Below are 17,627 nucleotides of genomic sequence, written 5' to 3' on the forward strand. Positions count from 1 at the left end.
AATAAATAAAAGATATATCTTACTCATCCCTACAATTTGGTGAGATTAACTCATTAAGTGGTGTGTGCACGTGCTTGAGATGAATACATGTAGAATGGAATAAATGAACAACAATACTTCAGATGCAAGATTTTTTACAACTTGTTCAGTTGGTAGATTGTGATTAGTACATCACTTTCATTGTATTAGGTTATATAATCATAGTAATGATCCAACAACCTACTAGTTCTTTTTATGAGGCACCCGCAGGAGAATTTATCTTGGAAGCGAGAATCATCATTAACCAGCTGTTTTCGCATAGCCTGCATACCTAGTTCATCACACAATCACAATAAGGGTCACTTGCTTCCAAGAAAATTAACATCATTTGAATCATTCATTTTGTTTCACGCTTATTGAAATAAGAGAAGGTGTTGGGAGCATTGAGTCTTTATTCAAAATTTGGCATGAATCCATTGATTCATTCTACCAAAAGATCAAAAAGAAGGTGAAAAAAAACCTTAACCCGACCTCCACCATAAAAGGAAACAAGAAAAGGGATATCAAAGATTGGAAAATCATTAACATAATACAATCCTTTGAATTGCTATACAAACATATCAAGTTCTACATGAAACACAATGGAAAAAAATTAACTTCCTAGGAATACCCTAACGCCCCAGTGAGTCGTTATATTGTAAGCACAACTTCACTAGGACGGGTTTCAAGGACTGTACATTGACTCACCTAGTTTCTCCTACCAATAATTTGTTCCAAACAACAATCGTACTACACAAATTATCCAATGAATTCCAATGAGCAGAATATTCCAAGATATAAAACTAACTAGATACCTAAAAACTGGAATGAAGCTCATAACTATGTATGCCAACATTAAAATCAAGACAATGCATATTTCATCCAGCAATAACCTCCAAGCTATTTCTTGATTTTGTTTTGTCCCCCCAAAAAAAAAAAAAAAAAAAAAAAGGAGAAACAAAAACGAGCTTAAATTGCTTAAACTATCTTTGGTTTTGCTGTTCTTTGGTTTCCATCTCCTTGACATTGTCTACTATGTATTGGATCTTCTTTGATAGGCTCTCATTGTGCTCGTCAATGTGCTCAAATATCATTTCTAGATGCCTTTTATAGGTTGCAGCTCGCTTTTTCTCTATAGCCAGCTGCTGGGATAGTTCCCGAATCTTATCATGTTCGTTCTATAAAAGCAAAATATGAAAAAGGTTAGTTACAATAAATTAAACACTTGTGACATTAAGGAGAAAGATGAGATGCTTGGACATGACATGGAAATAGAAATTTCACCAAGTAAATAGCATTCAATGCATTTCACTCAAAATGAGTAACATGCATTCATGTTTTAATGGTTGTAACTGTTAAACTTCAATTTAATATGAACTCAAATTTCTTATTCCCAATTGGGGAAACAACTTCATTTCAGGCATGGATTTGTACATTAAGAAGTTGAAATACCAACAAATGTTACAGAACACCATATGTAATAATATTTATTTTATTGAGTAAGGTTAAAGCCTTAGGCTACAACCAATTTTGTAACTATACTTTGTCCTTTTAACATGATTCAACATATGTCATTGTTTCATATATAGTAAAATCTACAGCAAACTAATCTTTCTATGATATATATTGCCCTTACTTAAGAAACCCTAACCCAGTACATTGAAATTCCAAATATGCCCTTACTGAACTGCAGGGGCCTTCTCTCCCTGCACCCTCCAACCTACTAGTTAACCTTGGCATAAGAGACTTAAATTTAGCTGCAGTCATGGGTTGAGACAGTAACACCGGTCTCTAATATAGACACCTCATGAACAGAGAGAAGCCGCCATCTCTAACACTCCACAATTCAACAAAATAGGAATATGATCAAATGTAAATCAAGGAAATTAACAATGTACCGCATTAGAAGATAATTCCTCTCACCACACTAAAGCTAGAAAATGATCTAAGACAACAATGGAGGGTCTTGATTATTTGACCAAGTATATACAGTACCCTCTAAAAGAAAATCCACCAGATTTAAGTTTGCAATAAACTCCAAAAAATCCATCATCCTTCCACAGAATACATTGCAGTGCAACCTTTCTAAAGGAAATAGAAAAACATTGAAATCTCTAACCTAACACCAGGTTACCTCACTTAAAATAATCATTTTTTGCCAATTAATCTTACTTCAAATGGCACTTCCTCATCTCACACGTGTGGCTAAATTGTGAGGTTGTAGCTTCAAAATTCATTCTAGATGTTTAATTTCATCCCAAAGAGCATGTGAATCCCCATCCTTATTTGAAGTCTACACTCCAATAAAAGCCTAAATGAATCTTTCCCTTACTTTTTTTTTTTTGGTTAGATGAAAGGATGGAATAGTCTGTCAGAAGGTATCTTTCTCTATGTTGAAAAGACAAGAAACAGAATAATGACCAATATCCACATCAATCTTTTTCACAACCCACCATCCAACATGAGATGAACAGCCTAAGTAACACCATCATTTAACAAAATAGCCCACAATAAAAGCCTCTACCCCACCCAAAAAAAAAAAAAAAATCAAAACAAAACTCCTAACAAGCTCCTTAGTCAAAGCTTTTTTTCATTTCTTGAAAAGCATACCACATCTCCCTTCGAATTACACATATAAATCCTCAAAATAGACCATTTTCAAAGATCATTCAAACCCCAGATATTTCAAGAAAAATCTTCATATTCATAACAAATGCTAAAGAACCTCAATGCTAGTCCTCCCTTCCCTTCTACCTAAACCATCCTTCTCTATATCAAAATCAATGGAAGAAGCCAAATTTTTTAACTATGGAAATCCTTTACTGCTATTATTACCCAGAACTCTGGACCTACCTGCAGAGGTTACACGTCCTTTTATTTTCTTTAATAGCAAAGAGCTTTACAACTAGCTCTTCAAAATCATTGTTTCCTACACAGAAGAACTTACTAAAATTCTTCACCCCAAACTTACCAAAACTCTTTCATAATTAAACTCCTCACCACAACACACCCCCCCCCCCCCCCCAAAAAAAAAAAAAAAAAAGAAAAAGAAAAAGAAAATTACCCCAAGCCCCTTAACCTCTCAAGACTCCTTCAAGTTGAGTTGCTAGGTCGATTCAAATAAGTGGTTCATAGCTTATGCGGTTCAAGTATAGAGCATCATCATAAAGAACCATCTCCACTCTCAACCAAATATTCCACTATTCGACCCTCACTAAGCGACTAACAATTCAGGTTGCCCATCCTAATCCTCACTAAACCCCACACTCCCCAAATATACCAAAAGCCCCACATATTTGTCTGCTCCACAATCAAAGGATTACTCAGACCCATATGATCCTTCTCTGCTCACAACATCAAGATACCAATAAAGAAAAAGGAGGGGAAGAATCTAGACCGTCACCTAGCACTAAGGAATAATTACCTTCTTTCAAAGAAAAAAACCACTGGATATCCCTCATTAACTCAATACCTTGCTGTACCAATTGCTACAAATTGAGGCTTCGCCAATTTCAGAGTTCTTCTCTGGAAAGTTCAACATTTTTGAAAATATCACTCTTTTCTTTAACATTTTGGACCATTTAAAATTCAAGCTAGTTTGATGTGCCTTAGATGGACCAACTATTTCTCCCTTTGGAACCCAGACCCACAATTTTTTTAAATATATTTTATCAACCCAACATACATGCTGAACTAACTAGGCACAAAAATACCGCAAGGTTTTTTTTTTTTGTGTGATATTTGAATGTTGTTGGTAATTAGAGACAATTCTTCTTCTATTATGCTTTTCCCCCCAATGCATGATCTGGTTCTTACTAATATATCCTACTGGTGCATGAGAAGTGAGAACCACGCATCTCCAATCTTAGCTTGTTGGTCCAAAGTATAAACTCCACCCTTATGCATCCTTTGAGGTCCTATTTCCCCCGCTTGATATAAACCCTCCACATTGATAACCCTGCTGGTCAGCAAAAGCCACCAGCTAATACTGTAGTGTCAGCAACTCGAGACAACAGACCCTCAATGTTATTGCCAAGAATCTCCAGTCATCTTCCAATCGGATTGGTGACTCTACTTTGGAAGAATCTTATCCATGATTTTGACAAGGATTCATTGATTTCATTAGCTGTGTCCCCACAAAATTTTGCCCAAGAAATAGCCCTAAACTTCAAATTCAAAGACCTCACATCCATACAAATTTCTCCATTCTAGTATGCAAATAACCCCCTTCCTCACCCTAATATGAAATTCTAAAATCTCTATGAATCTTTCACTGCTTTTCTTTCTACAAACCATTTCAATAACCCAATCCTAGAAATGGTTGAAAAAAAATGTCTTCTATGATCTGATCTCACCTTCTCTAGTCAGCCCTCATTGATTTCAACCCTTCCAAACCCATATCGAAACCAAATAACCATGAAACCTTTCCTAGATACAAATCAAATCTAACATCATAAGCAAAGACAATAGTTTTTGAATCTATCCATAGCCCACCACTACCATTTACTCGGTTGCCTTGCTGGTTCATTCCTTCTTGGGGTCTTCTGGTTGGTAACTCAGATAGTAAAAATTTAGAGATTCCTGCAAGTTTTCCAACAAGGTTTGAGCTCCGGCAAGGCTGCAGAGAAGAATTAGGCTCAACATGGAACAGCACAGTGAACTATTGAAAAAATTTTAAAAAAAAAAAATTATAAAAATTAAAAAAAAAACCATTAAACTACAAATCCTTAGTGTTTCCCTAATCTCCAACCATTTCTTTCACTACATTATAGACTATGCTGTTCTCACATCTCACATCTCCAACTCAAATTCCCTTTTCTTTTTCTTTTTTTAAAATATCTCCAACCCAAATTCTTTTGACCTTCCTTTGGTCCATGCAGCCAAAGATCTTAACCTAGACTACTCCAACTAGTGAAATGTTAGGTAACACTTAAAAAGGCACCTTCACCAAATAGCCCCATATACACCATAAAAAGCCAAAATATTGTTCACAACCCTGAACAGCAACCAAATCCTTGATTTATTCCCTTTGTTTCATCTCCAAATCCTACTATTCATTTTCACCATTAGAAACCCTATATTTCTTTTTCTTTATCTTTTTCCAGCTTTTTTCCCACCAAACCCTTGCACTAATTCCTCAAAAAACAAAAAGTTATCCAAGAACTGCTAGACTTGACCCAGGAATTTCAAATCCAATTTGGTTTTCTTCCCTTCGTCCTACGTCACCCTATGGTAGTGGTTATATTGAATATTGATGTATTACAAATTTATAAAAATTTCAGTTTTCTACCTCTGAAATGATCTCCCATTCATATGTATTTCTTCCATTCCATCTGCTCAATTAATTTGTATTTCTTCATGTCATACTAAACAACTTCCTGCCTAAAATAGTAATCAACAACACCACCAAGTATGTGGAGTAAGAACACTCTCATTCTTAACTATAAGGAAACGTAGGATAAAAAATAGCCTCTTGAATTAAAATTCTGGATAGTAACACTCATATTTAGATATTTGTCGAATCCACCCTACACAGACTTTGTTACATCTTTTGAGAGAATGTGATTATAGTCAAAAGTGAATTATTAATAACTCTAGAATCGATAATGCACCCATGTCATGATGATTATGGTCAAATGTGACTTATTGTTTCTATCATTTATATGTCGAAATAAAAACTGATCATATAATCCAACCAAATACTCATGGAAAAATTTAAACAAAAGAGTTCAAAAGCTTGCACTATATGGATCCAATCTCAAGTTATTAAAAGAAACAGAGTCAGATGATTAGAGATAGGGGGAAATGCTTAAGGCAGTTAGCTTTAATCTGAATCATTCTAAAACGCCTTTTGTAGCTATAATGTGTGATACTAAAAAAGAATATAAAAAGAAAAATTCATAGAGAATTTCTGGAATAAGTTTTTTTATAAATTTTGACATCATTTTGATTTATAGGTAAAAGGCAGAACAGTTCACAACTTTATGCAATCCTCTACTGAAAACTTGGCTCAATGTATAAGACCAAGACATCTCAAGAAAATCCAGTCATGCACTTACAATCCCCCAAAATTTCCATCTATGTCATCAAAAGCGTAATCAATTTAGAATACCCTTAAAAATAGTATATGCAAATGATTACAAAAGTTGGTCTCTCTATATATCAAGCATATGATTAAAATAACATCGGAGCATAGAAATGTCAATTATAAATAATGAAGGAACAAGAGCTATAAATAACGAAGGAAAAAGAGCTGACCGGATATTGATCATAAATGCAATCCCTTCGACCTTTTCCAGGTGTCAATGGATGAGTATGCTCCTTTACAAATTTTGTAACAACCCATTTACCAGAATTTACTTTCCTCACCAAAATCATTGCCCTACAACCAACTCTTGTCTCCGCCCTTTGCCTCACAATTTTTTCACGCTTATCAGGCATTCTATAGCCCTCCTTGTTACAAACTAGTGCCCGGCCAATAGCAGATCCATCACGCCTTGATCGTGAAAGTTTGCTTACACGGATGATGAAACCCACACGCGTGGCATATGCATTATAAAATGCATGTGCAGATGCTTCAGATTCGAACTCCTGACCCACATAGGGCTCATCTGATGGAATCATTGATACTGAAGGAATTGCATTAGGAACTATATCCATTCCAGAAAAATCTTGATTCATTTTATCATCCTGATCCTGTTGAAATGCCCCTTCAACAGAACTTCCACCAGTTTCATTTTCATCATTGACCCTATGATCCTCCACCTCAGCAGAATTTCCATCCACCTCACCATTAAGATTGCCATCAACACTAAACTCCACTGCATAGGAAAACCTTATATGATTTTTCTACACAGATGATATTTCACAAACCAATAGAGAAACCAGCTCCCACTCATGCATTTTCCGCAGTTTATGTTTCACCCCAAACAATAAAGGAAAAAAATAAATAAATAAATAAACTACTGTATTCATCTAAAGCAGAGCCTAGTAAATTTACAGGAATAAACAGATATCTCCATTCAGATTTATTTTCCTTTGTGGCTGTTTGACTAGAGATATTTAAAGAGAAGGATTTGGATTTCAACTTTTAGTTCAAATGACTTGAATAGAACATAAAATGACAATTTATTGTTCCTATTGATAAAATTTATGGAGAGATTTGAGCTTTATCAAAGAGCAAATATTATTGTCCTTGTTTGATTGGATGCATGCTCTAGGCAACATCCCTTTGATGTCTCTTGCTGATTTTATTGACTCTCTTTTGAAGCAAGTTGTATTCTTTGAAAAGGGTTTGTGCACACATTATTATTTGACATCCTCTCTTTCATTTCTAATAAAACTTTTACTTATAAAAAAATGACTAGGTGCAATACATCATTTCAAATTCATAACATCACGAGCATTTTTTTTTTTTTTGGGTAAAATCTCCAAAGTGTGAAATCATTATGAGTTGTTAAATTTATAACTGGCAATTTATACCAACAATTGTTCTTCAAACTCCCTTAATTTTAAATCCTCAAATTCAAACACAACTTTCAGATATTTACATTCAATAATTAAAGATACATAATTTGTACTCTCTTCTTTTCCTTTTTCTTTCTGATTACTTGAAAACAAATCCAAGTGTTTAATTCACAATATATGAGCCACCATATAAACAGGGGGAAAAAAAAAAACACAATGATATCTTATACATACAAAACCCTAATCACTAACTGATGATTGATACAATCAAATTCGATATTAAATAAACACTATAAGTAGAAAACTTCAAATTTTAAGACACAAAATTGAAAATTTCTATCAACATTTCTTTCCCTAAATTTTCTCAGCCACCAAACAGAGCATAAATTCAACTTTCCTGTAGACCCCACTTGTATTATACAATCCAAAACACCAAAAAACTGATCATACTTTAATATGAAAATTTGCCACCAAAAAAAAAAAAAAATTTCCTCAATTTAAGGAAAAAAAAAAGGGAAACTATTTCAAGTTTTAGCCAGCTTTTCATTTCTTAAATTTTCTTGGCAAACAAACAGAGCATTAATTAAAAAAATTGGAAATTAAAAAACTGAATTAAACAATTGGTGCCAATTTTCTCTGTAATTAGACAGAATTAAAACGAAAAAAATTTCAAAAAATAATTATAAAAAACAAAAGCAAAAACAAAATATGAACATATTGAATATAAACTATACAAAATTAATAATTAAATAAATTAAAAACTTACTGCAAGTTCTCGACGATTCGATGAGAGAGAGAGAGAGAGCTTCGAAAGCCACAGAGAGAGAGAGAGAGAGAGAAACAGAGAGAGGAAAGGTTCAGGTTTGTAAAATATGGGGGCTCAGGAGCCGATGACGTGGCGCAAAACGATTGGCTAGCATAGATAGTAAAGAGTCAATGATTTAAGTCAAGACAATGATATTTCGACGGGTGGCAATTCGTGTGGACCTCGGCTCCTTAAGATCATCGCTCCGACCCTTTTAACAAAACCCGGTCCACCCACCCGTGTTTTTTAAAACCCGGTTGTTTTTAACCATTTTTTCTAAACTCAAACAAAGTACTAGGTTCTTTGTCTCTGTGTCTCTCTCACTGTAAATGGCAAAGGTTTTGTTTCGTAATCTTCGTAGAGCTTCTTCACTTCTCAGATTCTCACTTCCTCTCAGGTACTCTTTCTCTCTCTTTTTGTTTTGTTTATGTATTTATGGTTTTTTTTTTTTACTATTTCCACGCCATTTTTTTCTTCAACACCCAGGAATCAGGTTTTCTCAAAGAATCAAATTTTGTTTTTTGTTTCTTTGTTTTCTCATTCCAAATGCTGTATCTAGTTGTGCCCTTTGATGGGTTTTTGGAGAAAATTGATTTTTGGCTTGTGGGAAAGTTCACTTGGAAGATGGGAGGAATGGTGAGCAAAGAAATAGGGGAAATTTATGATGAGAATGAAAGATTACTATTATTAGCTTTCAATGCAATGCACACACACGCATAAACCCATTTGTATCCTAAACAAATATCATGTTTTCTTACTATTGTTTCCCACTATTTTTACTATATTCCATGAATTTTCTCTCCATCCAAATGATTAATTCTAGCAACCCCCATCAATTAAATTTAGTTTTTAGTCCCTAAACTTTAGCCCATGAGCTCCAGATCGCATTTAGTCCCTTGGATGACACGGCCAAACAAAATATTGATCAAGGACCTCATCAAATTGAGCTCCTAATAAACTTAAAGTGATTGCTTTTATTCTGGCAAACTTAAAGTGAACTGTTTTTGTTTAAAAACTAAAAGAGTAAAAGTGATCACTTTAAGTTTATTAGGGACTAAAAATGATCACTTTAAAGTTCAAGAACTAAAATCGCTAATTAACTAAAGTTTAGGGACCAACAATGTGTTTTGGCCTTAAATTTAAAATCCATTAATGGATTATCCACAATGTGTGTGTGTGTGTGTGTGTTTATCAATCTGTATGAACCTCTGGGTTGTGAATGTTGGCCTGGAAAATAGAAATATGGTGGGGAACTTAGTAAAAAACAGAATTGTAACGAGGGAAGCTAAAAGAAAAGGGAAGACTTATTATATGAAGATATGAACACCTATTTCCTATGTACATAATAGTTTTACTCTTCCATGTTGATTTTTGTCTATTTTACAGGTCAAATTTCGAAGCCCAGGAATCGATTTTCACAATAACCAAGCACTTTCTACCACTCAACCAAACAAGCCCTTCGTGGGCTTTCAGAAACTTGAGCCATGGTTCGGTGAATCTTGTGATATCACAAGGAAAGCCTAAGTTTGAAACACATGAGGTGGATCCTCCCAAGAAGCACAAATGGCAGACCAAGAAGAGGCTGAAGATGCAGAGGAAGAAGGAGAAGCAGAAGAGAAAATCAGCCAATAAGAGGGACCCACGTTATCTCGGTGTCAAGGGGAAGAAGAAGCAGAAGTTTGCAAATGCCGAGGAGAGAATTAAGTACAAGCTTGAAAAGGTGATATATTGATAATTAAATAGTAATTTTTTGCTGCAAAAGCTTGTTTGATAAATTTTGGTTATGTCAGTAGTAGATAAGGAAACCTGAATCATATGCTTGTGGTAACATTATAATTTTGTATAATGTTGAATTTCTCTGCAAAATTGGTCCTTTCTTTACTTGATGTTATTCTTTTTAGTTCATGATTTTGCTTATAGACATGTCATGACTTTAGCGGGAAAGTGATAATGGCTTAGCCAAAATGTTGTGAGCAAGAATAATGGGGAAAGTGTGGAGTGCTCACTTTGCCTCGTCCTATAATAAGGAACTGTAAAAAATAAAAATTTTAAAAAAATTATAAGTAGTTTCTGTGGTGAAGTTGGTGATGCCAAAGACGGTGAAAGACATGCTTCAATGTTGGCATTGCATTTCCAAGACCTTCCAGAACAGAGTTTGGAATGTTGCTCCCTCCTGTTTAATGTGACATGTTTGTAGAGAGAAAGGAATAGGAGGACTTTTGAGTATCAGGAACTGTCTGTAGGGAGATTTGAATCTTAGTTCCTGGGGGCATTATTCTATTAGCTGTCTTTGGACGCGAGTAGATCATCAACATTGCATGATGTTATTGACATATCATATTTTTAACTGTTTTTAAGGAAACATGGTTGTACGACCTGTAAACTCCATTAGTTTCCCATGTTCATTTTTTATTTTTAATAAAAATATTATTTCCTATCAAAATATGACATCTCAATGAAGAAATATAATAGAACTTTTTCTATGATAAGTTGTTTTCCAACACTTAGCAAAGGAGGTTAGGATAAGTATGTAGATGTAGGGTATTTGCATCCAAGAAAATAGAGATTATGTTTGGTGTAGGGCAAATTAGGGAATTTGTCTCCCCTTGATTAACACATTGGAGGCCCCTTCAAGATAAGAGCAATAAAAGTGGCATATAAAAAAAATTTGAACTACCTTGTTTATGAAGTGATGAAAAACAGGTATGATGTCTTCTTTCCCAATATATCAACCAGCTTGGAGAGAAGGTCAATGAAAAGACATCTGGGTCAGTTGCTTTGTCCCCATTCATACTTTTAATTGCTGCCAATACTTCCCTTTCTTCACTCCCTTTCCAATCAACCTCGTCATTTGCAAGATCTCTCATCTGAAGACCATCCAATAAACAATGTCATTCCATTATAAGTACAAGTCTTTGTAGTATTGGATGATGCCTTCCTTGATTTCCTCCTGATACTCCATACCTCTGTAATAGCTCCCCCAAAGATAAGCTCCCAATGTAATCATTAAATTGTTGTGAACTGGCCAATCAATGAAAAAACTTAGTATTTTTGCCTCCCTCCCTCAGCCAAAAATCCTTCTATTTCTATCTCTTGACTTCCTCCATTAGCATAAATTTTGCTGGTTCTTCTCTTTCCTCTTTTCTTCTGCATCTAGCCTCAGTAGATAAAACACTAGTTCCTCTCTGGATTTAGCCCCTGAATTTTCCGCACAAGTTTTTTTTTTTTCTAGTTCTAACATCGCCAAACTCTTCTTTGGGTCCTCCTTCAATGCTCTCAAATTGTTGGCCAAAACAAAGTTTGGGTCCCCATCAAAATGATAGGATTCCCACCATTGCCTCACCTTCTCCCCAAAGCTATCTAGCTCCAACCAATATTCTCAAATTTGAAATGAACCATGAGCCTTGTAATTCAACTAGAAGGCATCCAGGGTTCAAATCCCTCCTCCCCCAACTATTGAATTATCAAAAAAAATATATATATATATATATATATTTTTTAATTTCAAATTTGCAATGGGTTTTTGTCTCCCTAGAGAATGGTCTGAATTGGTGCAAGGAAGCAAACTCTGAAGTTCATTGGGAAATTATTTCTCTCGCCCATGTGAAACAAGAAACTGATCCAGTCTTGAAATAATGACAACTCTTGATTGTTAGAGCAAGTAAATTTTCCTCCCCTTTGGGGCAGATCTATAAGGCTATTCTCCTAGATAAAATCCAAAAAATCCCACTTGGCTGGGGAAGTTCTCCCCACACCACTATTAGTCTTTCACTAGGAAAGCTGACTTCATTTAGTCTCCCACTATGCACTAAGGCAATCCCACCAGCTGTAAAATGACTAAATGCCCATCAGTTCTTCACACAGTAAACCTTTGTCATGATCTGAGTTGGAGCCATACATCCCCCAGGAAAAAACCCAATCAAAATTCCCAACCACACAACTAAACTTACATTTAATGGAGAATCCACCCTTTGCCACCTCAGTCTTCTCCACCACTCTTCTATCCCATAACAGCAGGATGCCACCCAATGCTCCTTTTGTCTACATGTGTTGTGGTAGGTTAAAGTTTAGCAGGATTTGTGAGTTGGAGTTTAGAGTTGTAGAAGAAAGGGTTAGTGCTCAAAATTGACTAGGGTTTGATGACTTTTTATGGCTATTTTGATAGAGAAAGTATATGGGTTCTTGTGGTTTTGATAGGCAAGAGGAAGGGCACTTGGGGTTGCAAGGAAAAAGAAAAAAGAGAAGGGAAAGAGCGAGAAAGAATGATAAGGATTAAGGTCAGCAAGCCTCAATACTAAAAAAAACACTCAATAATTATATTATTCAACCCCGTCTTATTTGAGTATAATAAGACACTTACATAGTTCATACATCTAACCTTTTCTCATAGAACTGGGACTCCTCCTTTGCTAGTAAACCAAACAAGAGAGATCAAAAAATTCTAACAAGTTTGAAAAAGAAATAACAGCCACTAGCAACTATTCAATCTTAAAGGGTCTTCATTGGTAGTAGATTTAACTCTGAAGTTGTTTTTCACAATCTTTGAAACTCCATGCATTTGATGCTGTCTTAAACTCAATTATTAAGGTTAATTTCCAATTCTGAAAAATGAGTAACCAATTTAAATTGTTATAGTCAGTTTCTGGATTTCTATGTGTAAAATTGCATGCTAAATACATTTCCCCAGTTTTCAATTTTTTCCAGACGCTGAAAATGTTGAAATCTTATCCACAAAGCATTTTATGACTAAAGGTTTCGGCTTAAATAAATAAGTATTTGAATTCTCTGAATCTGAGGATGTTTTGTTTATATGGACTTTTAGGATGGCTAATACAAAGGTTGATATCCTAGCTTAGCAGAGAACTTCTTCCATAGGTATGTTTTTTGGGGAGATTTATCCTGTTTTAGCAGAAGCTTGTGCAATGTCTTCTGTCTCTGTCTTCTCTCTTTCAGCTCTTTCTTGGTTTTTCCATGTAAGGCGATCTCTTCCCCCCACTCATGCTGCCTCTTCTCTTAAGTGTCTTCTTTCTTATGAATAAAGAAAGAATAGGGAAATTCATTGGAAACTAAGTCGATTAGTTAAGGCAAAGATAATAATACCATCTTTTGTCAAATGGAAAATGCAAGGAGAAGAGGCAATATTGTCTCTGTTCATTGTGATTGCAAGAGATTGAAGACAAAGAAAGCTTTACAGTTTAGAAATTCCAGGAACAACAACAGTTAGTAAGGGTATAAAATGATTCCTGATTTTCTTGCATGCTGTTTAAGCATTAAGCCTTGCTCTTTTCATTAGTCTTAATGTTATCCTTGGTTGATATCTTCTCACTTCAGGCCAAAATTAAGGAAGCTATGCTGATTGAAAGACTGAAGCGTTATGAAGTTCCCCAAGCTCAGGGTCCAGTGGTAAAGCCCCATGAGCTGACTGGGGAGGAGCGGTTTTATTTGAAAAAAATGGCCCAAAAGAGGTCTAATTATGCGCCAATCGGTAGAAGAGGAATATTTGGAGGTGTTATTCTTAATATGCATATGCATTGGAAGAAACATGAAACTGTTAAGGTCATTTGCAATTCTTGTAAACCTGGGCAAGCGCAGCAGTATGCACAAGAAATTGCTAGATTGAGCGGTGGGATCCCTATTCAGATTATTGGAGATGACGTCATAATATTTTATCGAGGAAAAGACTATGTCCAGCCAGAAGTTATGTCGCCTATAGATACATTATCCAAGAAAAGGGTGTGTTTTCCAACTTTCAATCTTTTCAGATAATTTATATTTTTATTTTCGTAAGTATATACTGTAGCACACTTTTAACTCTTATCCCTTGTAGTTCCAATCTGTGACCAGGAAACCCTGTTATAGTCAGTGGCAAAGCCACCAAAAATAAAAAGAGTTCAATGTTGCCAAGGTTATATGGTAATAATGAAAAATTTTAGAGTCATTAACTTATCTGAATAATAATATATCATGACAATTCATACTCTACTGACAAGACAATAAAAGTCACAAGTTGATTTGGCTCTATGTTTTTTTATAAGTACTTTGACTCTATGTATATATCATAAGGATGGAAAATTAATCAATACTGTCTTAATTAGTGTGGCTTACTAAGTAAGATCTACCATCGACATACATAAAGTATAAGTATACCATTGTCATTAATGTTACATTCACAAACTTTTTAAATAGCCTTGATCTCACTTTTATTGATATCTGTATTTTTAAAGGAAATGAATGATAAAAAAAGGAATTGTTAAAGGTATGTGAAGACGATATTTGGAGCTATAGAATTATAATTAAGTGGCTCTATGTCTATAAATTGATAGTCATATGACATAAATGACAAATTATGAACTGTTAGTTTTATTAAAATTTTAGTTATAAATGACCAATACAAAATATAAGATATTATTAAACATTCAAGGGTGTCCCAAAAAAGACATTTTTTCCCCTAAATGGAGGTAGCCTTGAGAGAAAAAACACACAAACAAATTAACAGAAATTTTCATTTTTATTTTTTAATTTAATTATAGAATGGAGGTAGTGCAAAATGATCTCAATATTAATTCATTGGAACTCAGCATTCATGAAAAGGAGATGATTGCTGCTGAAATGATGGTAATATGACTTGCACCATTCCTTGGTACCAATGAGCTAGTGTCTTGAATTGAGATTATGGACCCACTTGATGCATATATAACTTACCAATAAAAATATATATATATATATATATATATTCTTGGCTCATAACCTGTTATAACACTAGAAATATGTAGATACAAGTATAAGAAATCTTCCAAATTTTACATTGATATGAGCAGGCTTATTCTGGAGGCTTCAGAGAAATTCATTTGTGATTCATCTATACACTAAAATACAAGTTTATCAATCCATGGAAAAATGATTGATCTAATTCATAAAGCGTTCCCTTGCATTAGACACTCTCAGTGTCAGAAATCAGGTGGTGGCCACGAATCAATTCCTGCTGTAAGATGATGTCTAATACTGACCTAGAATTGAAACTACGGTATGTATTGTGGTGGTAATTTGAAATTATTTCAAATAAACCCTAATGCATAATATATTGAAAGAACATAATGAATTGAAGATGAAAGTGAGTTTTAAGCTTTTTGGCCTTTGGATTGACTTTTGACTCTCTTTTTGGGCTATAGTCTTCCAAGATTCTATTGACAGATAAAATTAGCTACCACACATCAACATTAACAGGCTCTATCCCACTTCATTTTGGTGGTCTCATAATGTTACCAACTCTATTAACTTTTGTCCTGTTAATTTTCTGTTTGCTGTAAGGGCTTTTGTTATGAAGCATGTAAAAGTTATGGCTGATCCCAGATAGGCTGATTAAGTCTGTTTTCTCCCATTTACAGGCACTTGAAAAATCCAAGTATGAGCAATCACTTGAATCCGTGCGGCGCTTCATTGCTATTGCTGACAAGGAATTAGAGCTCTACTACAGGCACATTGCACTTTATGGTGACCCAAATGATAGGAATCCCATTTCCATCTTGGACGAGCCAAGAAAAGACTATAAGAAATCAGGGAAATATGAAAAGAAAAGCCTTGATTCAACTAGTGATTGCTTTCACACAGCCCTTTCAGATACAGAAGCAGATTCCACAGAGGTATCAGAAAGTGAAGATGAGGATTTATCTACAAGTGAATCATATTCTAATAATGACAGCATATTTTATTCTAATGATGAAGAAAAAGAACCAAGCTCTTCTATGTTGGAAGAGAGCTCCAATACAATATTAGGTTCGCCACCAATGTTTGAGAATAAATATGATTCTGATAATCAAAATTTCCTAAGAGAACACATTATAGACATGAAAAATTAAATTGAATTTCTTATTTCTCTCTCCCATTTTATGCAAAAAGCTGAGGCATACTTGGCTTGATAAGCATCAATATCATTTTTTAAAATTATCTTGTGGAAGATGCTTACTTTCCTAGCTTGTAAATATCTTCTTCTTTTTTTAATAATAATAATAATAATAATCTTGTGGAAGATGCTTACTAACTTAACTATAGATACAGGTTTTTATTTCAGTCATCTATTGGTATGGCATGGCTTAAAATGGGTAATTAGCCCTATTGTTAGCGTTGGAGTGGGCTAGTTGCATTAGATCAATTTTTGCAATGATATGAACCTGTAAAAATTATGTAGTTACTCCCATTTTGTCTGGGACAGAGTGACTACTGACTAGTTTATCTTTAAGCCTTATGATCTTAATTGAAGGATTGAATAGACTTCTATCTTTAACGAGGACAAACTAATAACATAGGAGCATCTGCAATCTCCACTAGAAATCCTTTGCGCCATGTGTGTACTAGGCACCACTTTGGTTTTCTCCTTCCAAGGACTCTTAACCATTTTGTCTTAAGTGGTCCAGAAAAGGAGGCTGCTAGCTCAAGGAGCATGGGCTCAACATGTTCATCTCTACTACAATATTATGTTCTGTAGTAAAATCCATTCCAGCATGCTATGTGACATTTTTTGTAGTTTGGTTTGTTTCCATTCAACAATGGCCAAGGCTTCTACTTGAGCCAAACGTCATTCCACACCTTCAATGTATGTCCCATACAATCCTAATTTCTATATGAGAATGTGATTCGCCAATTAGGTGAGAATTCACATTTAATCCATATAAGATTTTGTATAAATTATATATTTGGTCCTCAATCTTTAACTTTTGTTTCAAAATTATCCTTGCACATTAAAATGTTTCACTAACTTTTGTTTCAAAATTTTCCTTATACTTATCGCCTTTTACCTCAAAAAAAAAATATATATATATATATAATATATATATAATATATATTTCCTTATACTCTAAAATGTCTAACTACAATTTCTATACTTTCAAAATTACCTTTATTATGGTAAAAAGAATTCACGTCACATCATAGGCTTCACGTCATCAAAGTGATCTTAGGTTTGAACTCCATTTGTTATGTCAACATCTTTCTTTCATCAAACGTAAGAACCCTTTGAAACATTTTTTGATTTTCAAAAGTTAATGACCAAATATGTAATTTAATTTAAGATTGTAAATTTAATTGGTAAAGTCATTTGATATCATAGCAAAGATATAACATTTTTAGATCTTTAACTTAGTAAGTCCTTTCATACCTAAAAATTTTGAGATCGAATCTTATCCATTTTAAAAATGAAAATTTAAGAAATGATAGAGATAACCATTAAAAATAATTAAAAAAAAAAATGGGACTTCAAAAAATATGATGAACCTAACAATATAATTCAGGGTATATGTTCTCGAAAGAGATATATGTAATTGGGTTTGGGATGTACATGAGT

At 34.3% G+C, this 17,627-nt stretch overlaps 2 protein-coding genes across 3 annotated transcripts; one reads left to right on the forward strand and one right to left on the reverse strand.

Moving 5' to 3' along the window:
* Nucleotides 1-225: 225 nt before the first annotated feature.
* LOC115962455 (protein FAR1-RELATED SEQUENCE 5-like) lies at nt 226-8,357 on the reverse strand. 2 transcript variants are annotated; one of them, XM_031081291.1, is made up of 3 exons: nt 8,252-8,357; nt 6,277-6,839; nt 226-310 (listed from the first exon to the last, which is right to left on the reverse strand). In XM_031081291.1, coding segments are annotated over exons 1-3 (642 nt in total). In that variant the 5' UTR covers nt 8,253-8,357; the 3' UTR covers nt 226-232. The 2 variants fall into 2 exon arrangements, with proteins under 2 accessions (XP_030937151.1, XP_030937150.1); XM_031081290.1 differs by lacking the exon at nt 226-310 and adding an exon at nt 554-1,196.
* Nucleotides 8,358-8,556: 199 nt separating this feature from the next.
* LOC115962532 (uncharacterized CRM domain-containing protein At3g25440, chloroplastic-like) lies at nt 8,557-16,170 on the forward strand. The gene is made up of 4 exons (XM_031081383.1): nt 8,557-8,687; nt 9,677-10,010; nt 13,622-14,023; nt 15,676-16,170. Exons 1-4 carry the CDS (start codon nt 8,620-8,622, stop codon nt 16,144-16,146), a joined length of 1,275 nt encoding a protein of 424 aa, XP_030937243.1. The 5' UTR covers nt 8,557-8,619; the 3' UTR covers nt 16,147-16,170.
* Nucleotides 16,171-17,627: the final 1,457 nt, after the last annotated feature.

This window comes from Quercus lobata, chromosome 10 (assembly GCF_001633185.2).
Source record: "Quercus lobata isolate SW786 chromosome 10, ValleyOak3.0 Primary Assembly, whole genome shotgun sequence".
Taxonomy (NCBI): domain Eukaryota; kingdom Viridiplantae; phylum Streptophyta; class Magnoliopsida; order Fagales; family Fagaceae; genus Quercus; species Quercus lobata.